The sequence below is a fragment of the Aspergillus homomorphus genome (assembly GCF_003184865.1).
Source record: "Aspergillus homomorphus CBS 101889 unplaced genomic scaffold BO97scaffold_13, whole genome shotgun sequence".
Taxonomy (NCBI): Eukaryota; Fungi; Ascomycota; class Eurotiomycetes; order Eurotiales; family Aspergillaceae; genus Aspergillus; species Aspergillus homomorphus.
In genome coordinates this window covers 256,793-281,721 of record NW_020291899.1, presented here as the reverse complement: position 1 = coordinate 281,721, position 24,929 = coordinate 256,793, and the positions used below count along the sequence as shown (strand labels likewise).

The 24,929-nt window shown below is 51.6% G+C and overlaps 5 protein-coding genes and 1 non-coding gene across 6 annotated transcripts; all 6 read left to right on the top strand.

The window, feature by feature from the left end:
• Nucleotides 1-5,124: 5,124 nt before the first annotated feature.
• BO97DRAFT_469750 (glycoside hydrolase 5 family protein) lies at nt 5,125-6,503 on the top strand (the record flags this gene model as incomplete). Its single annotated transcript, XM_025699868.1, has 3 exons — nt 5,125-5,821; nt 5,880-6,008; nt 6,064-6,503. The coding sequence occupies 3 exons, from the start codon at nt 5,125-5,127 to the stop codon at nt 6,366-6,368; spliced, it is 1,131 nt and encodes a 376-aa protein (XP_025552569.1). The 3' UTR covers nt 6,369-6,503.
• A 198-nt stretch (nt 6,504-6,701) lies between these two features.
• Nucleotides 6,702-8,213, top strand: BO97DRAFT_366944 (uncharacterized protein). The gene is made up of 3 exons (XM_025692635.1): nt 6,702-7,100; nt 7,137-7,378; nt 7,450-8,213. Exons 1-3 carry the CDS (start codon nt 6,867-6,869, stop codon nt 7,958-7,960), a joined length of 987 nt encoding a protein of 328 aa, XP_025552568.1. The 5' UTR covers nt 6,702-6,866; the 3' UTR covers nt 7,961-8,213.
• A 481-nt stretch (nt 8,214-8,694) lies between these two features.
• On the top strand, nt 8,695-10,714 carry BO97DRAFT_388530 (proline permease PrnB). The gene is made up of 2 exons (XM_025693661.1): nt 8,695-9,083; nt 9,148-10,714. Exons 1-2 carry the CDS (start codon nt 8,915-8,917, stop codon nt 10,626-10,628), a joined length of 1,650 nt encoding a protein of 549 aa, XP_025552567.1. The 5' UTR covers nt 8,695-8,914; the 3' UTR covers nt 10,629-10,714.
• An 8,982-nt stretch (nt 10,715-19,696) lies between these two features.
• Nucleotides 19,697-21,681, top strand: BO97DRAFT_366936 (sugar transporter). The gene is made up of 3 exons (XM_025692634.1): nt 19,697-20,329; nt 20,407-20,560; nt 20,630-21,681. Exons 1-3 carry the CDS (start codon nt 19,811-19,813, stop codon nt 21,595-21,597), a joined length of 1,641 nt encoding a protein of 546 aa, XP_025552566.1. The 5' UTR covers nt 19,697-19,810; the 3' UTR covers nt 21,598-21,681.
• An 856-nt stretch (nt 21,682-22,537) lies between these two features.
• Nucleotides 22,538-22,610, top strand: BO97DRAFT_t116. Its single transcript has one exon. It is a non-coding gene; the product is annotated as a tRNA-Lys (tRNA).
• Nucleotides 22,611-23,681: 1,071 nt separating this feature from the next.
• Nucleotides 23,682-24,237, top strand: BO97DRAFT_38476 (uncharacterized protein). Its single transcript, XM_025693436.1, has 2 exons — nt 23,682-23,958; nt 24,028-24,237. The coding sequence occupies exons 1-2, from the start codon at nt 23,767-23,769 to the stop codon at nt 24,151-24,153; spliced, it is 318 nt and encodes a 105-aa protein (XP_025552565.1). The 5' UTR covers nt 23,682-23,766; the 3' UTR covers nt 24,154-24,237.
• Nucleotides 24,238-24,929: the final 692 nt, after the last annotated feature.

Here is a 24,929-nt window from a genome sequence, read left to right as displayed (position 1 = left end):
ACGGATCTCGTTGGCTGACGGCATCGGCACGGGGGATTCTAGAGGTTTGAAGGGGTTCTACGCCACCCGCCTGCCTGGCCCGGGGAGGCGTCTTGTCAAGCAAGTCAACCATGGGTTCCCCAGATCGATGACATAGGACCACGAGAGAAGCGAGATCCTGCAGGATGGGGTGATTAGTTGGCTGATTGCATTTTCAATATCTGGGGTAGACGGACCTAGATGGAAGCATACTACTGATGATGATGATGATGATGATGATGCAGATGCAGATGCAGATGCAGGGTCAGACCAAGAGTCGGTGTCAGCAAGCATCAGCCAAGAACGAGCGAGAGGAACAGGGAAATTGTTGCAGGCAACGATGGAGGGCGGCATCAGCGGCGCTCCAGACGGGGAAAGCCAGGCGAAGGGCATTCTTGCCCAATGTGGAGAAGCCCCGCCACTAGCCCCGCCACTATTCTTTTTACGGAGTGATCACCCACAACTCCAGAAGTTCGGCAAAGCAACCTTGAAATTCACTGCGCGTGGCCCGGAAGGGGTCGGATATCCTGGCCATCCAACTTGGATCTCCATCTGGAGGCCTGGAGAAAAAACGAGGGGAGTGCGATACCATATTCGTTGGCCGGTGAGGCTTCAATCCCAGTCAGTTTCAACCCCTTGCACTGTGCTCAAACGAGGGGAAAAGAGGGGAAATGCGGAGTGTTTAAAACGTCGGTTATGACCACGTTCGAACCAGCGGAGAATTCCACCATAAAACATGGGGAGAACTTGATAGTGCGTGTCTACAGAGCGTGCACGAAGCTATTCCCGGTCGCTTAATTGTTACCACCATTTCTACTCTACTACTAAACCATGCTCAATAACAAACCGACCCAACCACAGTAACTTGTTCGCTAAGCCGACCGAAAGCACCGTTCGGCCCCGGTGGTCGGCATGACGGGGGTCGCCATCAGCACGAGAAATTGCTGGCAATGTCCAGCTGACTGGCATCCCGACCGAGCCGAGGATGATGAGTAGCGTCAATGGGGTGGACTGATTCAGTGTGGTTGGCTCTCGAATCCTCCACCAAGCTTCGTGGCTGCCTTGGTCTGAAACTCGTCACGGCCAGGTTCTGATCCTTCCCGCACGATGACGACGATGGCTTGCTACTGCCGCATGATATCATGAATCCCTGATGCTATTCCCATGCACTGTCCACAATCTCTATCGGTTCTCGACCATGTTGAGGATCAACGGTTGACGGTTGTTTCCCATGTGGGATGGGATTCAGGGTGGTGCTGGTTCCTGACTATTGTTTGCCGGTTCCACTGATCATCTTGAAGCTAGAGATTGGGATCGGTGACAGCGACCCCTGAATCTCAGCTCTCGTGAAGAACTCCTCGAATCCGGATAAACTGTCATCCTCAACTAGGGCAAGGGCTGTCGGCTGTGCACGTGCTCGCTTAGGGCTGCTGATGACGTATTACTCCAATTACTAAGCGGTTGCCGTGGAACTTACCTAGAAGGCGTTGCTTCTGGAAGCCTGACTGCTGGTAGCGATGAGGGCGAGATCATGGACCGGAGGTTGTTGTTCTCGACCGAACCACAGACTCTGTATTCATTGCCACCAAGGATTTTGCCGCGAAAATGACATGGCCGGATGCATTACTGTCAAGTCTCCATGGAACTTGGAAGATTTGTGCTGAGTGACTGGCTGCTGGTCAGATCGGATTAGCAAAGCCTACAAGGTTCAAGGTCAATCGGTCGGGCAATCGTACCATTGCCATGGCCTTTCTCAAGTGGATGTGTGATGGCAAATAGTCACTGCCCCTTTGACTGCTTCATTATGTTCGAATCACAGTCGCCGTTGCCATGGTGGTCCCGTCAAATTCTCATACTTCCCCATACGAACTACGGGACACCATAGCGCCATAATCGCAGCCCCGGAAAAAGTCAAACCCCACATCGCACAACGCCTCAGAAATCTTTTTCCGAGTGCCGAAGACGCCTGCTTGCCCAAACCACCAACTTGCCGAACACTGATCCAATACGCCATAATCATATTGCCCAGTTCCCGATCTGTCAGATAAACGGTACCCCGAGCATCTGAGAATTCTTCAGTACCGGTTCATGCTCGGACGCGCTGCCGAAAGCGTGGCTTGACGCCGAACCCTTGGTGACGACACTTAGATAACATCTGCTACGTAGTCTGGACCCAGTCTCGGCTGGTCTCACATGGTCAAAAGGGAAAACCTTGATTTGTGATCTTTGACATAGACTAACATGATTTGTCTCACTGCATCATGCAATTCACCTACTCTCTTTTACAACCGGTCCTAGGGTGACCCCGTGCCACTAGAGTGTAGCAGTTGGCCGGCATCTTTGTACCACTATTGGTCGAAAACGACAGAAAGTCCCCGAACTCCGTCGGGATAATCATACTATTTATCTTCCATGCCTTGCAAATGTCTCCGGAATGATTAGTGTATCCTTCAAATGGCTTGGCCCTCGGGTTCATAGGTGTAGCTTCCAGTCCTGCACACGCTTACAGAGATTGGCAGTACATCCAGCTCATTCTAACAGCTTCGCTAGAAGAGAAGCATTGCCAGGTCATCTGATTTACAATAGAATGCTTTATTCGCTCTCGCATTAGGACTACCGACAAGTATTGGCTGTATCGAATGTAATTTGCAGTTAGAATGACCATATCGTTTGTTATCCTACCACGAATGGCATCTGCCGTTGTTCAAACCCTGTATGCTACACCTGTACAGAGCGGATCTGTCTGTCTCGTCTTGTAACACTTTCGGTAAAATTCTGATGATCTGGAGTGCCATCCCGGGGTGTCATGGGGGCTCGACTATGCCAAATATATATTGTCGCGTGAGATCGGCTGAGATAGCTTTGGACGTACTTGGCAAGAGCATTCGAACGGGCTTCAGAGAAAAAAGATGGAAGCTTCGGAGCACAGTAAAATCCTGCCACAGCCACTCTCCACAATGACATGTCATAAAATGTACATAATGAATCATAACGGATGGTAGAGATGAGTGGTGGCGATAGGGGTTAGATGCCTAGGGTCGCAGCCTGAGGCATATATCTGCCAAGAAGAAGCGGATACCTCTTGCAGGAAGTATGGCTATTGTAAAGCTTGTAGATAATGCATTGATACTGACTTTGCAAGTTGATCAGGTTTTATATGATGATTGGAAGAGCCCTGATACCGGTAATTGATATTTCATTTCATTGGTCGTTTTTCACATTGTAAGTCACATTGCTAGGTAAAAGTCAAACCAGATAGTGAGGTGCGAGCGGCAAGTGAAGTACCCTTTTGAGGCTATCAGAGATAGAGATGAGTACCAGTGATCATCAAAGACGCTGCAAATCGTGGAGAGAGTCCTCGCCGTCGCAGCAATATCTCCAAACACAGCCTAGCGCTGATCGCACCCCCGCGTTGTGGGGTAGATAAGCAAACAATTTAGAATATACTCACAAGGCTCATCCCGAGCTATTTCAGATGGAAGATAAGATAATGGATCATAAATAGTCACTCCAGGGCTGCAATAGCTCTCAAGAGTCTCTCATTCTTTATCACTTTCAAAGCTTCGTTGTATCCGCTTTTGTGTTGTATCTCTGGATTCCCCATGTTTCCAACTACTATCTTTCTCGCGCTCGCAGGCTGCTCTGTGGTAGCGGCATCTGCAGAAGCCAACCTCAATGTATCCACAGCCAATTTGACTGAGTTAGGGTGTGATACAACATGTCAAAATCTCTTTCAAGCGAAGGGATTCATTGGGATGCCATATACCCCCTTCCGGTCCGACGCGAAGTTCCCCGTGATCGCTTAGGCGCACGGTACCATCGGTGTCTTAGCCGGCTATCCTCCTACAACCACTGCAGATCTCTATGACTATTCTACTTGGAGCCTCCTGGTCGAGAATGGTTATCTATTGTCGTCCCCGACTACGCCGGTCTCGGAAACAATGCTACCCTCCACAAGTACCTCTCATTTCCTGCGCATGCGCATGACCTTTACTACGCCATGATCGCCGCTCGCAGAGCATTTCTGAACACCTTCACCTCCGAATGAATGAGTGTAGGTCACAGCCAGGGCGGCGGAGCCGTGTGGAAGCTTTCCGAGAGTGATCTGTCAAGACGCACGGCGCAGGACACTAGCTGGGCACAGTGGCTCTAGCTCCCGCCAGCAAGATCTACGATATGAACATCCCTCACAGCTGAGATCATCACAACATCCAACGACTAGGCTGACTACGATGTTACTTACGAATCTTTATGGCTTCCAATCGCTCTCAAACGCGTCATCCCAAGCACCAACCTCTCCTTCTTCTCTGGAACTTCTCTCAAAAGGGTCCAGATCGCCGAGCTCGCCCGGCATGCTACTATAGCATCATGTCCCTGGGCTACGGGCTGTCTCCGTCGGAAATGATCGCAAACCCCAGGGTTGTATACAACATATGAGAAACATTTTAAGTCATGAATATCATTGCGAGTAGATAATAAGCTCAGTGTCACTGCGAAACGGCGGTCAAGGTTCGAACAAGTGCCGACCTGCCAAGATTGTTTTGGGTTTGACGTGGAAGATGAAGCTGAAGCCCCACCACCATCCCCAGAAACATTCCACTTCACGGCATGTCCGAAAGAGCCTGAAGCAGACAACAATTTTCGCACGGCATACGGGCCGGCCGACCGTCCATGCAGCTAACTTTCTCAACCCCGCAATCGCTCGATAGCTCAATCATTTTCCCCGGAACTCATGCATGCGTGTATGTCAGTCCAAAGAATAAACGTAGAGTCCGCCGCGGCTAAAATCGGGCGGCCTCCACCATTCACGGCATGCGAAACATGGCTCGATCCACCATTCCCAAACCAGCACGGACAAAACACCAGCAGAGCCAGATTGATTAACTGCGCTGGCGATCACCGTCCCTCCGTTCTCGATGCGGATAGCGACTAAGACAACCTTACGTTTACGAAACAGATCCTCTTCGGTCCTCAAGGAGCGTCTCATTTCAGAACGGAGGATGGCCCGATCGAATTTGTCCACCTCGTGGTTTATAAAGATGGCAGCTCGGCGGAGACGTATGACAGCATGACAAGCAGAGTCGGGTACTCGACTACACCATCAAGATGAAGCTCTCGCGCATGATCCTCAGTCTGGCCAGCCTGGCGCTGGCTACTGCTCTTCCTGCCGTTACGGAAAGTGCCGCATCGACTGCCTTCCCCAGCACCTCCGGCCTGCAGTTCAAGATCGACGGCAAGACCGGCTACTTTGCCGGCACCAACTCGTACTGGATCGGGTTCTTGACGAACAACGACGACGTCGACCTGGTCATGAGCCAGCTGAAGGAGTCGGACCTTAAGATCCTGCGTGTTTGGGGATTCAACGACGTCAATACCAAGCCCGCCGACGGCACGGTGTGGTTCCAGCTCCACGAGAACAGCAAATCCACCATCAACACCGGCACCGACGGTCTCCAGCGTCTCGATTACGTGGTCACTTCCGCCGAGAAGTACGGCATCAAGCTGATCATCAACTTTGTCAACGAGTGGGACGATTATGGCGGCATGAACGCCTACGTCAAGGGCTACGGAGCCTCCGCCAAGACCGATTTTTATAGCAACACCGCGATCCAATCGGCCTACAAGGCGTACATCAAGGCGGTCGTGTCGCGCTACAGCACCTCATCTGCGATCTTCGCGTGGGAGTTGGCCAACGAGCCCCGCTGCAACGGCTGCGACACCTCCGTGCTGTACAACTGGATCTCCACCACCTCGAAGTATATCAAGTCGCTCGACTCCAAGCACATGGTCACCAGTGGAGATGGTACGCTTCCCCATTGTATCGACATACCTAGATTGACAAGCTAATAAGTAAACATTAGAGGGCTTCGGTCTCGACACCGACTCCGATGGCAGTTACCCCTACACCTACGGCGAGGGGCTCAACTTCACTAAGAACCTGGGCATCTCGACCATCGACTTTGGCACTCTGCACCTATACCCAGACAGCTGTAAGTTCAGCCAAAATGTTGCATGTAGGAACTCTGATGCTAACTCCGATCGTAGGGGGCACGTCCTACGACTGGGGCAATGGCTGGATCAAGGCTCACGCCGCAGCATGCAAGGCTGCTGGTAAGCCATGCCTGTTGGAAGAGTATGGAGTGACTTCGAATCACTGCGCCGTTGAGAGCCCCTGGCAGCAGACAGCCGGAAACGCAACGGGCAACTCCGGGGATCTGTACTGGCAATACGGCACCACTCTCAGCTGGGGCCAGTCGCCCAACGATGGGAACACGTTCTATTATGGCACGAGCGACTTCAAGTGTCTGGTGACGGATCATGTGGCGGCGATCAAGGCGAAGTATAACTAGAGTATTTTGTCTGGTATACGTGGTGGGTTGAATGGCTGGGTGGATAGTTGATGGTGCGATGTGATGATGTCGATCATAGTGTGGTTAGCCATCGCATAGGGTGCTTGTAAAAAAAGATGGGTGCCTGGGGGATCCAGTTATTTATAGGCAGGCGGGCGGAAGCGCCAAGGCTGAATTGCCGCCGCTCAGCCTCGTCGCACCGCTTCTTCCTCAACTAAACACATCGCTTGAAACAATCTGTTCTCTTCCACAACAATTAGACGTAAGTTGCTGGCTGTTTTCTTTTCAATACCTAAATAGCATCCCACAACCTAGATAGTCACCATGGGCCATCCCACCGACCCTCCCTCGTACGAAGAAACCATCGCAGCTGGACCAGCTGCCCCTCAACCCCCGCTTCTTGCCACGTCTTCACCACGCACCGACTCCTCCCCTCCTAGTATCCCTGGAACCAGCTCCGATCGAACCAGCTCCGACGCGGCGGACAATCGCACCGTCATGATGGACCCTGTTCTCAGCGAAGACGCTTCGGCACTGCACGCGCTGATCGTGCGCCAAGCCCGGACGCCGCCGCGACCGGTGCTGACCATCCGCGGCACTCACCAGGAGACCCACGAGGAAAGCGACAGCTACGACAACAACCATCACAACAAGCGCACGCGCAACGAGACTGTCTTCGACTTCTATTTTAAGATCAACCTCTCGAACTACATGGTACGCGACTCCGACGCGGTCCCCGATTACCCAGACGAAGTCGACACGCACGAGGATCGTGACGGCTGGCGGGTGTGCAGTGTTGTCCGCGACGGCGACGGCCAGGAGGCGTATCGCGGGGGTCGCTGCCGGTCGGATACGTGGGCGGGCCACACTCGCCGATCAAGATCACACGCCGCTCATGTGGAAGGTGCGTCGGAGGGTGAGCTCGTTGGGCTGGTCGCGGAGGATGGCGAGGAGCCTGGGTTGATGGGCTGGTGTGACCGGTTCTGTCTGGATCCCGGCCCGGTCAAGTCGTATGTTTGCTCCTCTGGTTCCTCTTCGTGGCGTTTCGCCTCGTGTTAATATAAGCGCTTGGTGGTTATAGGTTCCGATTCACCAGGAGCATTGTTGGGTTCGATGTGGCGACCCTCCGCTCCCTGCTCAGCTCCCACCTCCGCAATCTTAACTATCAGGGCAATATTGACATCTCTATTGCCGTGGCCAACAAGGATCTGACGGTCTACTCGCCGCACTGGATCAATCAGCTGCGCAACAACTCGTTCGCGTACTGGGCCTGCATTATCCTGCAGCTGTGGATCGTCACCTGGCCGATCATTTGGTTCCTCGAGCACCGCTACGACGTCGTCCGCACCGTGTGGTACTTCTCTGGCGTCCGAGAATCGCAGACGATCTATGCATGCCATCGCGATGAGGCTGCGATTGCGAAGGAGCTGGCCCCGATTGTCACGCAGGCGGCGTGGGAGCGGCGAATCAATGGCGAGGTGCTTTCATCACAAGAAATGGACCTGCTACGGCAGTTGGGGACGGAAGGGAGTGAACGGCGCGTGGTTATGATGTCTTGGGATCGCATTGGGGGATGGGGTCGAGACTCCTAACCTATTTGGGGCAGAGTTGAGTTATTGGCGCTCCCCTCGCATGATGCGTTTGGTTTCTTGTCTGCCATTCTGAGCGGCTTTTCAGTTAAGAATAATGAATACCCATGAATTGACGATGCATTTTTGTGGCTTATCGAGTAATGCCTTGTGGTTAGCCAATGATTCTGTGCATTGGCTGAGTCTCTGACATTCACAACAGAATCTGATTCAACTGGAGTTAGCAATTTGCCGACGTTCACTACACGGATCCAGCCAAGATGTTGTTACTTCGCTTAATGATCGCGCTCAGGCAAAGACTCCAAGCATTCAAGATCTATTACCGGCCCGGTCGTCGGACCGGTGAAGTGGCTTTTCTAACGTCCAGCCACTGGTTCAGGGGTACTTAGACCCTGGAGACCGCTGGGAGCAGATAAGATGTGCCGCTTGCATCTACAGGCTACCTAGCCCAGGTAGGCGGACGGGCCGGGGGGAGAGAGGAGACCTGGGAAGCGGATTGGATATGTCCAGTTAAGCGACAGGGATAGATACAAACTTCCAGAAGCCAGGACAGGGAAGTTGCTTCGGTTATGGCTGGTGCTGTGCTCTGACCCCCGTTACCGTTGGTCTCACCGAGGGTTCCCTGAGGATAAGCGACCTGAAGCGGGCTAGTGTGATGATTGTGGCGCGCCTCTCACAAGCCCTCGCAGCCATCGATTGGGCTTCCCCCGCATCTTCTTATCGGCTCGTCTCACACGTCGGACTGCGGGGGTAAAGTGTACTTGCTGCCGTCTCTTGGCTGACGGCTCAATTCGCTGGTCGGAGAAACTTTCGATCTTTCGCTTATAATCGGAGTGGTCGCACGACGTGATTTCTTCGTCACACCAGATGCGCGTTCTCCGGATATCCCTCCAGTCATCCTTATAACTGTCGTTCCTGCCTTCTTCTGGTTGAACTTGCAACGTGTTAGCCGTTATCATGGCCACAGTTGAAAAGCCCTCGAGGGCGGCCCCCTCGCATGCAGACCCCGACGTTGCGACCATGGATGTCAAGCCGGGGACCATGATCGAGCGCGAATTGTTCGATGAGCGCTACAAGCCCACTCAGCGTGGCCTCAAGAGTCGTCATGTTCAGCTGATGGCTTTAGGTTCGTGGCTCTGAAAAAGGTCGACTCGACTGGGGACATCTGCTAACCTTGTGCTGACTGGTAGGCGGCACGATCGGCACCGGTCTATTCGTCGGCTCGGGTCAAGCGCTGCACATCGGAGGTCCCTTGTCGCTGTTGCTTGGATACATCTTCATCTCGGGTCTTGTCTACGCTCTCGTTACCGGTCTCGGTGAAGTCGGAGCTTATTTGCCGACGCACGGTGCAACAATGGCCCATCACTCCGTGCGCTACGTGTCGCGCAGTCTGGGTTTTGCCATGGGATATCTATACTGGTATAGTCTGGGAATCCTCGTGCCCTACGAGATCGTCGCCGCGTCCATGGTCATCGATTACTGGCATCCGGATGTCAATCTCGCAGTCTGGATCACGATCATGCTGGCCGTGATCGTGGTGTTGAACTTCCTCCCGGTGCGTTTCTACGGCGAAACAGAGTTCTGGTTCGCAGGTATCAAGATCATCACGTTAGTGGGACTTTTGCTACTGGCCTTCATCCTCTTTTGGGGCGGTGGTCCTAACCGTCAGCGACTGGGCTTCCACTACTGGAAAGACCCCGGCGTGATGAACACCTACCTCGCGGACGGGGACGCGGGCCGGTTCGTCGGACTGCTGCAGTGCGTGGTCAAATCGGCGATCGCCTTCATCTTCGCGCCGGAGCTGATCGTGATCAGTGGCGGAGAAATGGAGTCACCGCGGCGCAACCTCCCGAAAGCGGCGCGGCGCTACATCTACCGGCTGGTCATCTTCTACATCCTGGGCGCGCTCGCGATTGGGGTGATCTGCTCGTCCAACGCACCGCAGCTAATCAACGGAACAGGCACAGACGCCAGCTCCTCGCCGTGGGTGGTCGCGATCTCCAACGCGGGCATCCCAGTGCTAGACAGCATCGTCAACGCGGCGATCCTGACCTCGGCATGGTCAGCCGGCAACTCGTTCCTGTACATGTCGTCGCGGTCGCTGTACTCGCTAGCGGTGGCAGGCAACGCGCCCAGCATCTTCAAGACCTGCAACCGGTGGGGGGTACCGTACTGCGCGGTCGGGGTGTCCGCGCTCTTCGCGCTGCTGGCCTACATGGCCGTCGGCAGCGGCAGCTACACCGTCTTCAACTGGCTCATCAACTTCACCAACACCTCCGGCTTCATCTCCTGGACCTGCTGCAGCATCGTGTACTTTCGGTTCGACAAAGCCGTGAAGGCCCAGGGCGTCGAGAAGCCCTACGCCTCCCGCCTCCAGCCCTACGGTATGTGGGTCGGCCTCGTCGGCTCCGTCTTCCTCATGCTCATCAACGGCTTCACCTGCTTCTTTCCCGCCGAGTGGTCCGCCAGTAACTTCTTCACCGCCTACATCGGCATCCCCGCCTTCGTGCTGCTGTATTCCGGTCATCGTCTCGTCTTTCGTCGCGATCCGTGGGCCTGGAAACCCACGGAGGTGGATTTGACGTCGGGCTTGCAGGAGATTCTCGAGGCGGAGAGGCCGCCGCGGCCGAGGGAGACGTGGGCGCAGAAGTTGAGGGCATTGATTGAGTGAATCGGTGGGTGGTGTGTTGCTTGTCTGGAGAATAAATAGGGCGAAGAGCGGTCTTTGTTCCGACGGTTCATCATGTAGGTTCGCAGTATATGCAAGCGTGTGAAATCGAATAATGAAGACCTGTATGATGAAGATGTAGTTCAAGCTCTTCGCGTAGAGGCTATAAATGATAGTCTAGTCACATGATAGTCAGGTGACTTGTCCTGGCCAGGCTGCAGATCAGAGAAGTGTGGTGAGGGACCTCGGAGGAAGACCTGGTGGTGTATAAGTCTGGAATCGTAGAAGAATCGTCAGCCCGACCACTAGTGTCCGATGGCGCTAACCGGTTGACTGCACCTTTGCAGCCCTGAGCTGGAGCGCCCAGCGTGCAGTGCGTCGCGCAATTTGTGGTGAAACTGCAACGCACTGAGGTCGTCGCAGATACTTAGTAGGGCTTGGTTCGTCAATTTCCGTCTTGAGTTGCCTTACAACTCACCCACGACAACTCAGCGGTGTGCATGATCTTAAGAGCCAGTCAGGGCGTGGCAGAGCGTCCCCATCGTGCCGCCAGACCCCCTATCCAAAATACCAATAAGCAGCTCTCTGTTTTACTAGTACAGAACGAAGCTGTTAGCCTCCGTCAACCACACAAACCCTGCTGTCATGTATTGTATCCATGATGTATGTAATGTAAATACGGCCTTGGCACGCTAGTTGAACGGCATCCAAAGCCCCCGCCAAGCATCTCTCTATCTTTAACATTTCCAATGACCCCAGGTGCCTTACTCTCATTATATAAAGGAGCATTGAGAGCCCATAATCGAGAGCACCAGAACAAAGTCATAAGTGCTCAAAGCATCCAACCGACCAGATCTTCCTTGGGTTCTTATTGCCGGCGGCATAGTCCTGCGCTACCTCTTGTTTGCTCGCCGTCGTGGTCATGTTTCATGCTTCTTCTCTTCCGTACGGCTGGCCTGGTATTCCTCCTTCTTCTCAATTCGAAGACATGATAAACTGGCATGATCTCATTGTCGAAACCTCTATCCCGGAAGACTCGTCTTTTTTACAGGCCCCTGACGCCGTGCCCCAGGATGCAGTTAATCCCATGTCGATGCATCCAGAATTCAACCACTTCTACCATGCTGCTGCCACTTGTGATGACAATTTATCTCATTCCTTCGTTGCGATGCAGAATTTCGACCAGCTGAACAATGACACGACAAGTACACTGCGCCCCAAGAACCTCATGAATACCGATCATGACACAACACACCCGACCGCCGAGGGAAACCTTCCCTGTCAGCCTTCCTCTTCTACAACCAATTCAAGCCGCCCTCTCCAGGACGAGGCATCATCGCCCATGCCTCGCGGGAGAAATGGCGGTCGCCCAGGAAACCCTCAACGTCGTGGCAGGTACTGTACCCCCTTCTCCTGTCCCATCTACGCGCATCGACAGTGCTGACACCGTCTAAGAAGTCCATCGACGACTTTAGCATACCGCTGTGGCTGGAGAGGTTGCATGGCGCAGGACACCTTCAATCGACCAGCCGATCTGTGGCGACACATCAGACACCTTCATCTATCGCCTGCGTCTTACATTTGCCAGATCGATAGATGCGGCAGATTGTTCAATCGCAGGGACAACCTGAATGAACACATGATGCGTGTCCATGGGATTAGAAACAATCGCTGATGTCTTGCCTTGGTCTAGGACTTTTTTGGGGGAGGGGTGGGGGTTTCCTTTCTTTGCTACGGCTGAGCCTTGTGTTCTCTTATCGACTGTGTTCTTATTTCTCATCTGTTTGTTGGAGGATTTCTCAGGCGTTGTTCGACCGGGCTGCGACATGGTAGCGGGATCAAAATTGTTGCATGATCATCTAATATCCATGGAGCGTTAAATATGCTCGGATTTTCTCTTTTGATGCTGCATGGCCGGCCATTGTTTACAAATGCGATCCTAGATTTGCGATAATGCCTGTATGATGTACGACAAGAGCAAGGGCGACAAAGCTTTATTTGGAGGGGTCATTTTGGAAGAAGAGAAGTACCGCATGCGTCCCAACATCTTCGGAACCTTAATTCCGAGGAGTTCGTCTCTCACAGGGGTCAGGATTCAAGGCAAAGATGCGTTCAGGACTCCGCTTATCATAATAGTTGATTTCAGGAAGCTGCGATGCAGAAACGAAAGCCTCGGATAAACAAGCCAAAATGTGCTGCAAAACACACCGGACGGTATACTTCCCTTGATGGCTCATATGCACGGTACTAATGTCTTCTGCCAGGTGGACCATGTGTTATGACCGCCACCTGCTCGCATATAGTGTATGTACAGGTTCCACCGAACTCGATTCCTCCGAAACCACCCACGGGCTAGAACGCCCGTGGTCAATGCGTGCCGTGCCGGCCGTCGGTACCGGCCGCCCGCTTGAAGTTTATGTGGGCCCGACCCTTCTTCCAGTTTGAGTGGGGACGGGAATGTGACCCATCAACCCGACCGACTCGTTACACAGCCGACCAACACCCCCAGGGTTTGCCTGACAAACAAACAAAGGTCCCATAGAAGAGTGCTTTTGCTCCCTCTGAATCAACAAAAGTACAAACCTGACCCACCCCAAGCGCGAAACAAAGTACCTTCTGGTCTGCCTTCGTCCTTTTTGGACATAGGCGCAGGGAAAACAATGATAAGGTTGCGAATATAGCTTGGTCGCCCTGGGGATTCAGGCCCACCCTTCCATATGATAGTTCCAACCACGATGGGCAAGACTTGAATGCCCCCAGAGACCTTTCGACCTTCGAGGTTCAGCTACGTCCTGCTCATACGAGAGAGTCTTGCTGATAATGATCGAAGAAAGAGATAAGGGGTGACTGTGTTGACTGGGACAGTTTTGTTGGGTCCAGACTCCGTTATCTGCAATCAAAATAGGCGCACGCGCCAACCGAGCTGCCTCGCGCTATTCGAGGCAGAGAAATTGGTGGGAAGTGGAGCCAGTCTGTATGTAAGGCTGTGGCTGTCATGGGCAGGTTCTCGACCACGAGCCGCGTGTTGAGTTTTTCATGAGTTTCGAGACCAGTTCCCCTTTGAGGGGGGGTTGGGGGCAGCTTTGAAGGTTGGACAGGTAATGATGGGCGGCTCATGCATGTAGCTACCATATACGAAATTGCGACGGTCGGTAATTTTCAGAAAGTGGGGAGCGGCAGGTCCTTTTGTCCCGGATCAGATGTCCCGGCCCGCCAAGCACGAATGCACCCTTGGCTCTGTAAGTGATGTATCATCCTCTGACACCGTACCTGAACTAGTTCAATGCATGATACATGTTGTATCCACCTCGTTCCTTTTCAGAATGAATCCAACCTGTTCCATCGTATACTCACTGTCAGCCAAAAGGGAATGTAGTCCTTCGGAATAACGTGACAAAATGCGGTGTACGGGGAAAGGCATATTGGCGATTGGTCCAACTTCCTTACTTGGTTACTGCCAGTAGAGGGGAAAGATTAAGGGTTCAGAAAGAAAAGAAAGAGAATGATAAGAAAAGAGGGGAAAGAGGAAAGAGAGAAAATACACAAGTGAAGGGTGGACCGCACCGACGAACCGCCCCGCCAGTTGCTAATCCGCGATCGACGTTGGTGGGTGGGAGCCTACGGCAGCCTCTATGTAGTTATGTACTCGTATAGTACTTGTAGCAGTGATTTCCACCGCTAACTTTTGCCTGGATTTGAAACACTTCCGCCTTCGCTTACAAGTTCACCAATGAACTGATATTCTCCGATTCATATTTAAGGCTAAGTATGTGCAAGCAGAACTGCACCACAGCTTGTGTGGGGGATTTAGGCTTTTTGTTACTTGGAGCAAAAAAAAAAAAACACCCCAAAAAAAGGGGCAATAAACGCCATCTTTGATAATATAGCGGCTCTCTTACGAGAGGCTGCGCAGGGCGCGACACGTGATCGAAGCGGTCTGCAAGTGGGTTTTTTTGGTACTGATTCGTTCGAGATTTGATGTGAAAATTTGTGTTCCTGGTGCTGTATGCCGCATCGGCTACATTAGGGATCATTGGGGGCCGGGGCTGTCCATTTTGAGCCCAGCCACCCCAATTCAGCAACTTGCAGTACGCGCTTGATAGGATGCGGAACTGAGGTGTTTGAGAAGCTTGCTTGGAGTAAGCTTGACCTGAGAAAAACCGTCGCACGCTTGGCTGAGGACGAAATGAGTCATCCCCAGGGCAAGGGTCTATCAGATTGTTGATAGACTTTCACCTGAGCGAGAATCTCATCCTAGTTATCGACCGGTTTAGAGTTTTTAGTGCCAAGTATTTATTCAAGCGTCTCCATGCAAAAAGTCCTCCGGGAAGTGCGCTGGGGTGCTGGAAAACATAGATATTGTTAGTTAGATCCATTGGAATTCGGAAAGTTAAGGAGATATTTGAAAACAAATTCGAAGCCTCCTTTCTCTCACATGCATCATTAGTCGAAAGAAATTGCGTCACACCGCTTCGTCAAAACCTTGAGGGCTTAAGGGTTGTTGGACTCTAAGTCCAGATTCATCCATATCTCGCCAGGGCTGTTCAGTCTTTTAAATATTCTCGAGTTGCTATCTCTCATATGACAGGGAAATTATGATCAACAGGACCTAATTTTAGGCAGTTTCCATTACCAATAAGAATAAGGCTGTGCGCCCAGTGCAATTTCAGGCTAGGCCAATCATGGGGCCAGGATTGGCCTCGGGCTTATTATGTGGTCAGCGTTCAAGGTTCGCAGGAGTTGAAGCTAGATGGGAAGGACGGCACTCAAATGCAATCAGCATTTGTCCGATTGACATGTAGGCAAACACATATGCCATGGCTGTTGACCTGTATATTCTTATTTCCGCCTCAATATCACTACATTAGTTCTTGATCCGACAGGACCAAATGGTTAACCCGACGAGGCGGATTCTGAACTGTGGAATCTTTGCGATGGACGGAGATCCTACAGCAACATGAGACGCCACAACTTCCACAGAGGGCATTTTCAGTCGAAGGTATTTTTGGCGCAAAAAAAAAACACACAGAAGAGCCTGCAGAGAGGGAGCTTTAAGGTTACGGTACCTGGATTGACCTCATCCGGTCCCGTTCCCCGGCACCACGGCAGGAAGCCATAACTATCGTAGTCTTCACTACAGCCGTGCTGGCTAAGGAAGAAACCAACGATTGCTGCCTATCAAGCATCTATGAGTAGTCATTCTTAGAATAGCCCCAACGGAAGTGAAAGGTGTAGAAGAGAGGCCAACGGTCGCATGAAAAAGTCAATGGTATCTGCACGAAAAGCCTGGAAGAACCAAGTCCAGCGCCCTGGCTCTCTAGCGCCCTATAGTACCTGCACTGCAGCTCGTAGCTTGATTGTCACTACGACGACCACCAAAACGTTGAGAGTCGGCAGCCTCGCCCTAAAAATCCCTGTCCTTGCTAGCATGTTGAAGAAGACTCGTCGAAGAGAAATTGAGATGTAGCAATTGTAAGTATGGGGTGTAAGAGACAAGGCGTTATTGCAAGTAGAAAATCGAAAGGCTAGGAAAGGGACTGTGCCCTACTGTCAAAGCTATTGGACCGGCATGCCTGGCGTATGTATTCTTTTTTTCTTAATCGCCTACAAGCCTACACGTTCTCTATTTAAGCGGGAACAGCAAGATTTGATACTTTATCTCGGAATAAAACATATAATTCTTTGTCAAAGGAAGGCCTGACTGACAATATCTTGCCTGGTCTCCAGCATTTGGAAGTGGTACTGTTCTCTTTCCTTCTTACTCAACCCCATACAAAACAAACTGTTACCCCTCGATATGAGCCGCTCGCCATCCCTGTCCTCGGTATCGTCCCTCTGCGATCCTTGTTCTTCTGATGAGACCACAAACAATGCAGGAACCACCATTGAAACATGGAATAGAGGGCCGTCGAGCGAGAATGCCATGGATAGACCGGACACAATCGATCCCCGGCTCCTCACTCTCCATCGACGTCCAGAGCATCCACAATATATGAGCGGGACAAGAGAAAATCTGCTAGGATGCCCAGCCTCGCATGGGGCCAACTATGACAGCAATATCCAGACGCCGACGGCGACCGATCAGGCCAACATTATTCAGCAGTCCCAGAGACACCGGAACGAGAACAGGTCTCATGAGCCCGAAGATTCCTCAGAAACACTCTACACCAAGAAACATAGCGAGTCATCGATCACTCAATATAATTCCACGTGCGTCAGCCACTTGCCGATTCCTTTCTCTCTTTGTGATATCAAGCTGACCCTACGTGAGAAGTCCCACAGGAGCCAACATCTACCGATGCAACTGGAATGGCGATTGCAAAGTCACATTCAGACGAAAAGCGGATATGAAAAGACACATTAAATGTCTACACACTTCGCCCAAATCTTTCGTGTGCCAAGAGAACGGGTGCGGGCAGGGATTCAATCGGAAAGATAACCTGAAAGAACATAGAACAAGCAAACACGGTCATTCAAAAAATGTCTAGCAGTTGGAAAGAGATTAGTGCGTCTCGATGAGGATTTATCTGTTCTCGAAGAAGATGCTAGTCACTTATACTCGGAAGCATTCAAATCACGTTTCTGAAATGCACGGAGCCGACTGTGACACAGAGCAGAAGTCTCCGTGGTGAATGGGAATTGTTGTATTTATGAAGTTAGTGTATAGTATCTCTGCTCTTCAAAAAGCCGAACCTGTTGCAGCACCTCGAGGGAAAAAGTCCTGTGATGTATGAGGATACCCATGCTCTGCGAGTCTGTTTGGACCCTTGACGTACAACATTGCATTCGGCCCCCGGCTTCGAAGCCGAGAGACTAAACAATGATCCCTCGGTAGAGATACCTAATTACCCTCGCATTACTATCGACACGAAGGTTCTGATGTTGGGGGTAGCAGGTTGACGAGTTGGGTACTGTCCGCCTTACATGTATATATCATCCAGTTATCTTGGCTGCCTTAGGCGACGAGGCGGCTGGGAGCCTGATCAGCTTTTCTCTTTCCTCGGACCCACCAGGCAGAATCTTGAGGCCTGAGGCAGATTTACTGCATTAGGCGCGAGGGCTTACCAGATCACGAGGCTCTCTCTTTCTCTCTGTGGGATCTGCGCAGCGACATAATACAGCACAGCTTGACCACAGACTACGCGGCGCTACGCGGCAGACCTACGAGCTGCTGCTATTAACTGTTTTCAATACAATGACAAGATATGAAGCTCCTATCGACAGGCAGGTGATAAGCCCTATCTGACCGACTGTTCACTTTCGATTGCTTGGAGCCGTCGATCAATTGCTATGAACAACGCCGACTTGGACAGGCCAGCGGGTGTGAACCGATGACGGGGATTTTCTCACGCAAATTCTATGGGTCGCTACTGGGCAAGACACAGGGACCCGCACCGGCAGACGGTCAAGGTCTAGGCCATCTCCGGCTCGGTGCGGGAGCCTTTATCAGAGGCCTGCGTGCGAAAACAAGATCAATGCGCGGTTTGATGGTGGCGGTACAAGTCTGGGACCAACTTCGCGGGGCATCATTCCCACATTGTTCTTAGAAGTCTTGCGTTCGCATTCTAAATTGATTCATTTTACTAAGACCGGAGGTCAATTGATATCATAAACGTGACTATAGTTCGCAGCCCGGAATGTGGGTGGCCACAAGCGGACGAAGTGCCTCTAGCATCGAATACTATCTCTTCGTTTCATGCAGGTACAGTACCTATAGCTTCCGGCCTGCTAGCAATAGCATCCAGTCGACAAAAATTCGGTTTCCGCCCAGCATCACAGATTTCCACAGCTCTTAGCTTTATCGAGCTGATCTACTGACAAATCTTCAGGTTGGAAATGTTCGGATAAATTCCACTCTACCGAGCCAAGCCTGAGCACATATAGAGCGTTGTGTGATGTGTCACGTGATGACCGTTCAACTGCGATGACGGTCAACGAAACCTGTCTCTCATGATTTCCTGGCTAGAATTTAGCATGTGGTGTATATATCTTCTATGTATTCAGAATGGAAGACTCTGGCCTCGCCACCAAGGGGTGGATCGCCAGGGGACACTAAATTCGCGAGACCCGCCGATCCACTTATCGACAGCCGCAAACTGCGACCGAATCTGCTGCTGGGGAGCTGGAGAACGTCATAGCACAGAAGTAGTGCCTGATGGAGGAAAACTTTTGACCGCAGCCATGCAAGGCATGTACGTCACTGCCATGATTGAATCAGATGTTGACTGCGGTTCGGGTTTCGGATCCCGGCTCTGTTTGCTGGTGAGGAGCGAAAAAAAAAAACCCTAAGTGGTTGACTTGATAATCTTAACTGACAGTGGTCACCGACCGGGTTCTCCCTGTCAACCAAGCTCTGTCTGGTTCTTTTTGGCTCCATTCCAATGTTTTCGGAAAAGTGAAAATGCAAGGGAAAGAATGAATTTTAGAATGCTCAGTGGGAGCTGGGGTTGAAAGATCAAGCATGATATCATAAGCATTCCAAGTGGGTCGGCCCTTGCTGACCGTCACGATCTCACGAAGTCTTCATTCGTCCGCGATCAGATATCCAGTGCGGTAAAGTTCCATCAGAAGCTCGGTCCAACGCTACTGTGTCTCTCATGTGTCTATGACACCATCCACAAAACAGGAAAAGATTCGTGACAACCACAGACACTTCCTGGCTCGACTGCTACCTCTCCTCTCGCCCAAGCAATTTCAATTATGTGAATCAGTCATGATCGAAGTGCAGATTTACTCGTTATTACCACATAGACTTGTCTTTGCAATCCGTCCAAGGCCGAGTCAAGGTGCGTGTGAAGGGCCCGTGGTTTGTGTTGATCGGAGACCGAAGGTGGATCGGCACCGCCAAGTGGAGGCCGTCCCGACCCTCAATCGGCACCAACGGGAATCGTCCACTGGAGGTCGAGGAGGCGAACTATGACAACATTTCAACAGGCCAGCATAGTTGAGCGTGCATCAATGACCCTAATGACACGATGCATCTACGTAGCATGGTTCATCTTTTTTAGGAAAGTCCCACGACCTTTAAAAAACTTTTTCTTCCCCGCCCTCCCCCTGCCCTGCCCCGCTCGCTCCACGTTCATGGTTCCTTTTTTAACCCCAAACTCCCTGCGACATGAGAAAGTTCTGCTGAGATTTCCTCAGAACCAATCTTGTCTCAAAGACCACAATCGACAACTCACATCATGGCCGACCCCCTTAGCCGGGCCGAATCACAGTCTCCGAGCAGTGGCTTTTCGGAAAATGAGAAGGGCAGCGACAGTCAGGATAGCGGGGATCGCATCGTACCGCCCTGGCATGGAGGCGCCGAAGACGAGGCTGGATCGCTGCGTTCGAACGGGAAGCGAGAGCTAAAGGAAGAAGATTGCTACGATAAACTGGCCTACTGCTGGCCTCGATGGAAGAAATGGATGTACCTTGCGGCTATCGCCTTTGTACAAGTATCCATGAACTTCAACACCTCGGTCTTTCCTAACGCCGTGAAACCTTTATCCAAAGCCTTCGGCATCGGCCAACAGGAGGCTCGCACCGGGCAAATGATTTACCTGATCACGTACTCTGTTGGATGCGAGCTGTGGGCGCCGTGGAGTGAGGAATTCGGTCGGTGGCCGATCTTGCAGCTCTCGATGTTTCTCATCAACATTTGGCAGATTCCCGCTGCGTTAGCCCCGAATTGGGGTACTATTCTGGTCGCTCGTGGACTGGTAAGTTTCAAGCATCTGACCTCTGTCCAACTGCCTCAGATACGATGTTCAGGAACCGATACTGATATCACTTGCAGGGAGGAATCTCAACCGCCGGTGGCAGTGTTACCCTCGGTTTGATTGCAGATCTTTACGAGGCAGAAACTCAACAGTTTCCCCTTGCTTTCATTGTCCTGGCATCTTGCATTGGGACTAGCATTGGCGGAGTCATCGGTGGCCCCATCGAGCGCTGTAAGTGATCCATACACATGTCTAGACTCTACCGTATTGAATAAATGCTGACTGACCATCACACGCCAGATTTGGACTGGCAATGGTTCTTCTGGATCCAGCTCATCTTTGGCGCCACCACCCAGGCCATCATCTTCTTCATGCCCGAGAGTCGTTCGACCATTCTCATTGACCGGGAAGCCAAGCGCCGTCGCCAATCCGGAGAAGACCCCAACATCTACGGGCCCAACGAGCTGAAAAAGCCCCGGGTCTCCCTCAAGGAAGCCGGAGAGATCTGGGTACGCCCGTTCTACATGTTTCTGCGTGAGCCGATCGTCCTGTGTCTGTCGCTGTTGTCCGGATTCTCGGATGCGCTCATCTTCACCTTTTTGGAGGGCTTCTCGATCGTCTACTCGGAGGGCTGGGGCTTCGGAGTGCTGGGCCAGGCGTGGGCGGTGATCCCGATCAACGTCGCCTACGTGATCGCGTACTTCTCGTACTTTCCCTGGTTCTGGCGCGACGAGCACATCCGCAAGACGCAAGGCGATGACTCGCTACCGCCCGAGCGCCGGCTGAAGTGGCTCTTGTACCTGGCGCTCCTGGAGCCGATCGGGTTGTTCGGGTTCGCGTGGACCTCGCTGGGCAAGGACTACGGGGTGCCGTGGATTGTCTCCATGATCTTTTCGGCGATGGTCGGTATCGCCAACTACGCCATCTACCTGTCGTCGGTCGACTACATGGTCGCCTCCTACGGTGTCTACTCGGCCTCGGCCACGGGCGGCAACGCCTTCTGTCGGGACCTGCTGGCCGGTATCGCCGCCATGTACACCACCCCCATGTACACCAACATCGGCGACAAATTCCACGTCGAGTACGCCACCACCATCCTGGCCTGTCTGTCCTGTCTGGTCGTGATCCCCATCTATGTCTTCTACTGGAAGGGCCCGCAGATCCGCGAGCGCAGCAAGTTCGCCCAGACGTTGGCGGCGGACAACAAGGCCAACCATGGCCATCGCGTGAGCAAGGCCTCTACTGTGAGTCATTTGAGCTCGCTGTAGTGGCCATTTGCATGATCTTTTTTCCCTCTTAACTTTTTCTATTCTTGTTTCTGCATACATATTTTATCCAACTGTACATAGTAGCTTAGGCGCGAAGACGCGATATGAGAGTGTACTTCAAGCATTGAGAAAGGTCCATCTACCTTGATAAGCTAATTCTAGATTCCCACCCAGTCAGAGACTGGTTTACGGGGCATATCTTTGATCGTCCGCCGTAACTTGCAGGAATATTTGATAGTCTAGTACTTGACCTCAACTAAACATGACAGCTTTCTCACGCTCAAATTAAAGCTGAGAGGAGGGTTGCAGTGCTCACTGGCTTTGCCGTCCTCGGCTTAGGACTTCCCATCGTTACTTCTGCTTTAAGTTGATCCTACAAGGGTACCGAGACTCATCTCATTGGGTACTATTGAGCGGGTTTGCTAACCGTCGAACACATCTGGGTACAATGTAGACTGGAAATCATCTTTATGCTATTTGTCCTTGTGTTGTAGCTAAACGGAGAAGGATGCATGGCGAGAGAGTCATTGGTAGAACCCAATGACTTCAGATGTAGGGGTCTTCCTAGCATGACCATGGTACACGATTCATCTGTGATGAGCTCGGCGTTCCCCACGTCCTCGTTTGTTACCCGGTACAGAGTATAGGTTCCTCAGTGGCAACACCTGGAATGCGGAAGATATACATTCGCAGAGCTTTGAATGCATCATCTGACGCAACAATTTCGGGAACTGTCTGAGTCGCCATTATTCTTTGGATATACAAGCAGGTAGACTGCTGCTCTTTTCTTCGCCTGAAATCCCATAACTGGGGACTAGTCGTGTGCCCGAGACCAGCATCTTACCAGGGCTGGAAGAGTGGCTAGTGTGGCATTATGGGCAAGTGGTAAAATGAGCTTTCTGCTCATATAACAATGATAGAGAAAGAACTATAACAAGTAGCCGGGCTAGCTCAATCGGCAGAGCGTGAGACTCTTAATCTCAAGGTTGCGGGTTCAACCCCCGCGTTCGGCTTTCAATTTTTGGTGATTCTCCTTCGGAGTTGGCTGTTGATGCCTCGCTTCTACGAAGTGTAGCACAGATTTTTTACATTGCGCCTCCACCCGAATCACAGAAACAGTAGGCGGTGGCAGAAAAGTCAGCCAGTGTGCCCCGCCCTGGTCTTGACAACAAATCACACTGGCTTCTGGATCGATCTCGGGACTCGGCCCGAATACTCAGCGGAGCCTGAAATCACCGGCATCAATAAATTATCTCGCCAATGACCGCTCGTTGTGTCCGCGGGACTCAATTTGGAGCACTATGCAGCAACCATGAGGTCCTAGATCATAATTAAAAACCTTGACCTACCTATTTACCACCTAAATACCCGTCGATTCGCCCTCATTCTATTCTACTATCTGATTCTCACATACAAAAGCAAGGCAACTATCTGTAAGTGAGCCCCCGTTTGCCGAACAAACTTGACCCATGCTATACTTGGCATAGTGACCCCAATCATCTCGTGTCTTGCCTTGTGGATAATATGCAATGGAATATAATAAAGAGCTCGGTTTAGATTGGAAAGAATATTTCAGCTCCAGAAAGTTTCCCCCGGCCTTCGCCTCAGTAAGAGTAGTGCTTGTCACAACTCGTGCCAATACCACACATGCGTACCTGGCATCAACAGGCAAAACTCCATGCCCCTTAGTCGCCCCCTCAAGGCATTTCAGAACATACAGTACATTCAAACCCAGACCCGCAGCCCCCACATGGATGGGGCTGTACAAGTCAGAAGACGATGTTCACTACGTATTACCAGGTACGTGGTACAGGACCCCGCGTCCAATGTCACCATCCCCAAATGTACTGATACTCATAGACTGTGCCGGGCCAATCAGCGCCTATAGAGGCTGTCAAACCATAGCTTACCTTCCACAGAATGGCCCAGACGCTTCTGATTTGGTAATACAGTTACTGCATAGGAATTATGATGAGCTGCTCATCAATCAGATTCTTCGCTCCAGTGTGTGACAACAACTGCTCAGACACCACTTTTGCGGGGAAAACGAACGGGCGAGCTACAAAAAGCTTGCAATCACCCATCTTTTGAATATTTGCCCTTCAGTCTTACGTTAATCACCCCTCGTATTGTCTCTATTTTCCAACCCAAACCTACCATACTTTCGAGATGCGTCTCCGTGTACTTCTTCTTATTGCTAGCCTTGCTTACCTGACCAACTCAGCCCCCTCGCCCGACCCTTACCCCGTCGCAGTCCCCGAAGACGGCGCTGTGGCTGATAGCTGTGGGTATCCAAATGGTAACTGCTATGACAACGACTGCCATGGCGAGCTCAGCAGTGACAGCATGACATGTTCTTCGGTATGGAATCCGAGCCTGAGGCCATCAACTTGAGGCATAGCTTTCGCTGCTGATACTTACTATCTCCAGGGGCAATACCTTGGGTGTCAATGCGGATATGGTTGCGGCCGCAACGTGGGGCGCTGCAACGAAAATGGCTGTGCTGGACAGAATGGTCGCTGCACAAACAACTACCTCAGTTGTAATTGTCGCTAAAGCATATCAGCCGACGTGATGGGAGTCTAGGTTAGGAGAGGTGATGCATACGCCCGTTCTCGTCATGCCTATGGTAGTGTCGCCCAATGAAGATAAATGCTTGAGAAAAGATTGGATGTTCGCCAAAATTGATTCACGGATGGATATAATTGGGGTGCTTGGGGTCTATGTATCTCGATTTCGTCTGTTTGCATTCTTCTCCGAACTACATATGCTTGCTCAGTGCAGATGTAGGACCCTTGGATCTCCTTTACCGTGATGCTGCGCTTTCTTTGCGGGATCCCTACCACCATCCCAGAATTAAGTCAATGGAACTTTATATTGTAATGAGATCCTGTGGAAGAGAATAGGACCTGATACGTAGAGCCCTGCCCACATCATATGCTTACCCCTGGTAACAAACGTTACTTTTTTTGATGGACCAATAACATAGCTCACAGAAGCTCCGAGCGGTCATTTGGAACCATCTTCTCCTGCCGGTTTGAGAGTTGTGGATAGTATTGCGGCCCGTCACAATATCTCTAATACCAGCCAACTAACACGAGAGATGACAGCAGCTGTAAGTGCGCAGTAAGATGCTGTTTCTTCCAACTCGTGGATCAATCCAAGCATGTATTGTCGAGTTCTGTCTCGTTTGTCTCGGAACCATTGTTTTGACGTGCGGGGAAGTAGATGTTTTTTCAAGTATCGAACTATTAAGTCGAGGCTTTGGATAATGACCACCATGGTCGCATTCCCTTCTTGTCAGCCCGCCCAAACGTCAGTCGGTGTCTAGA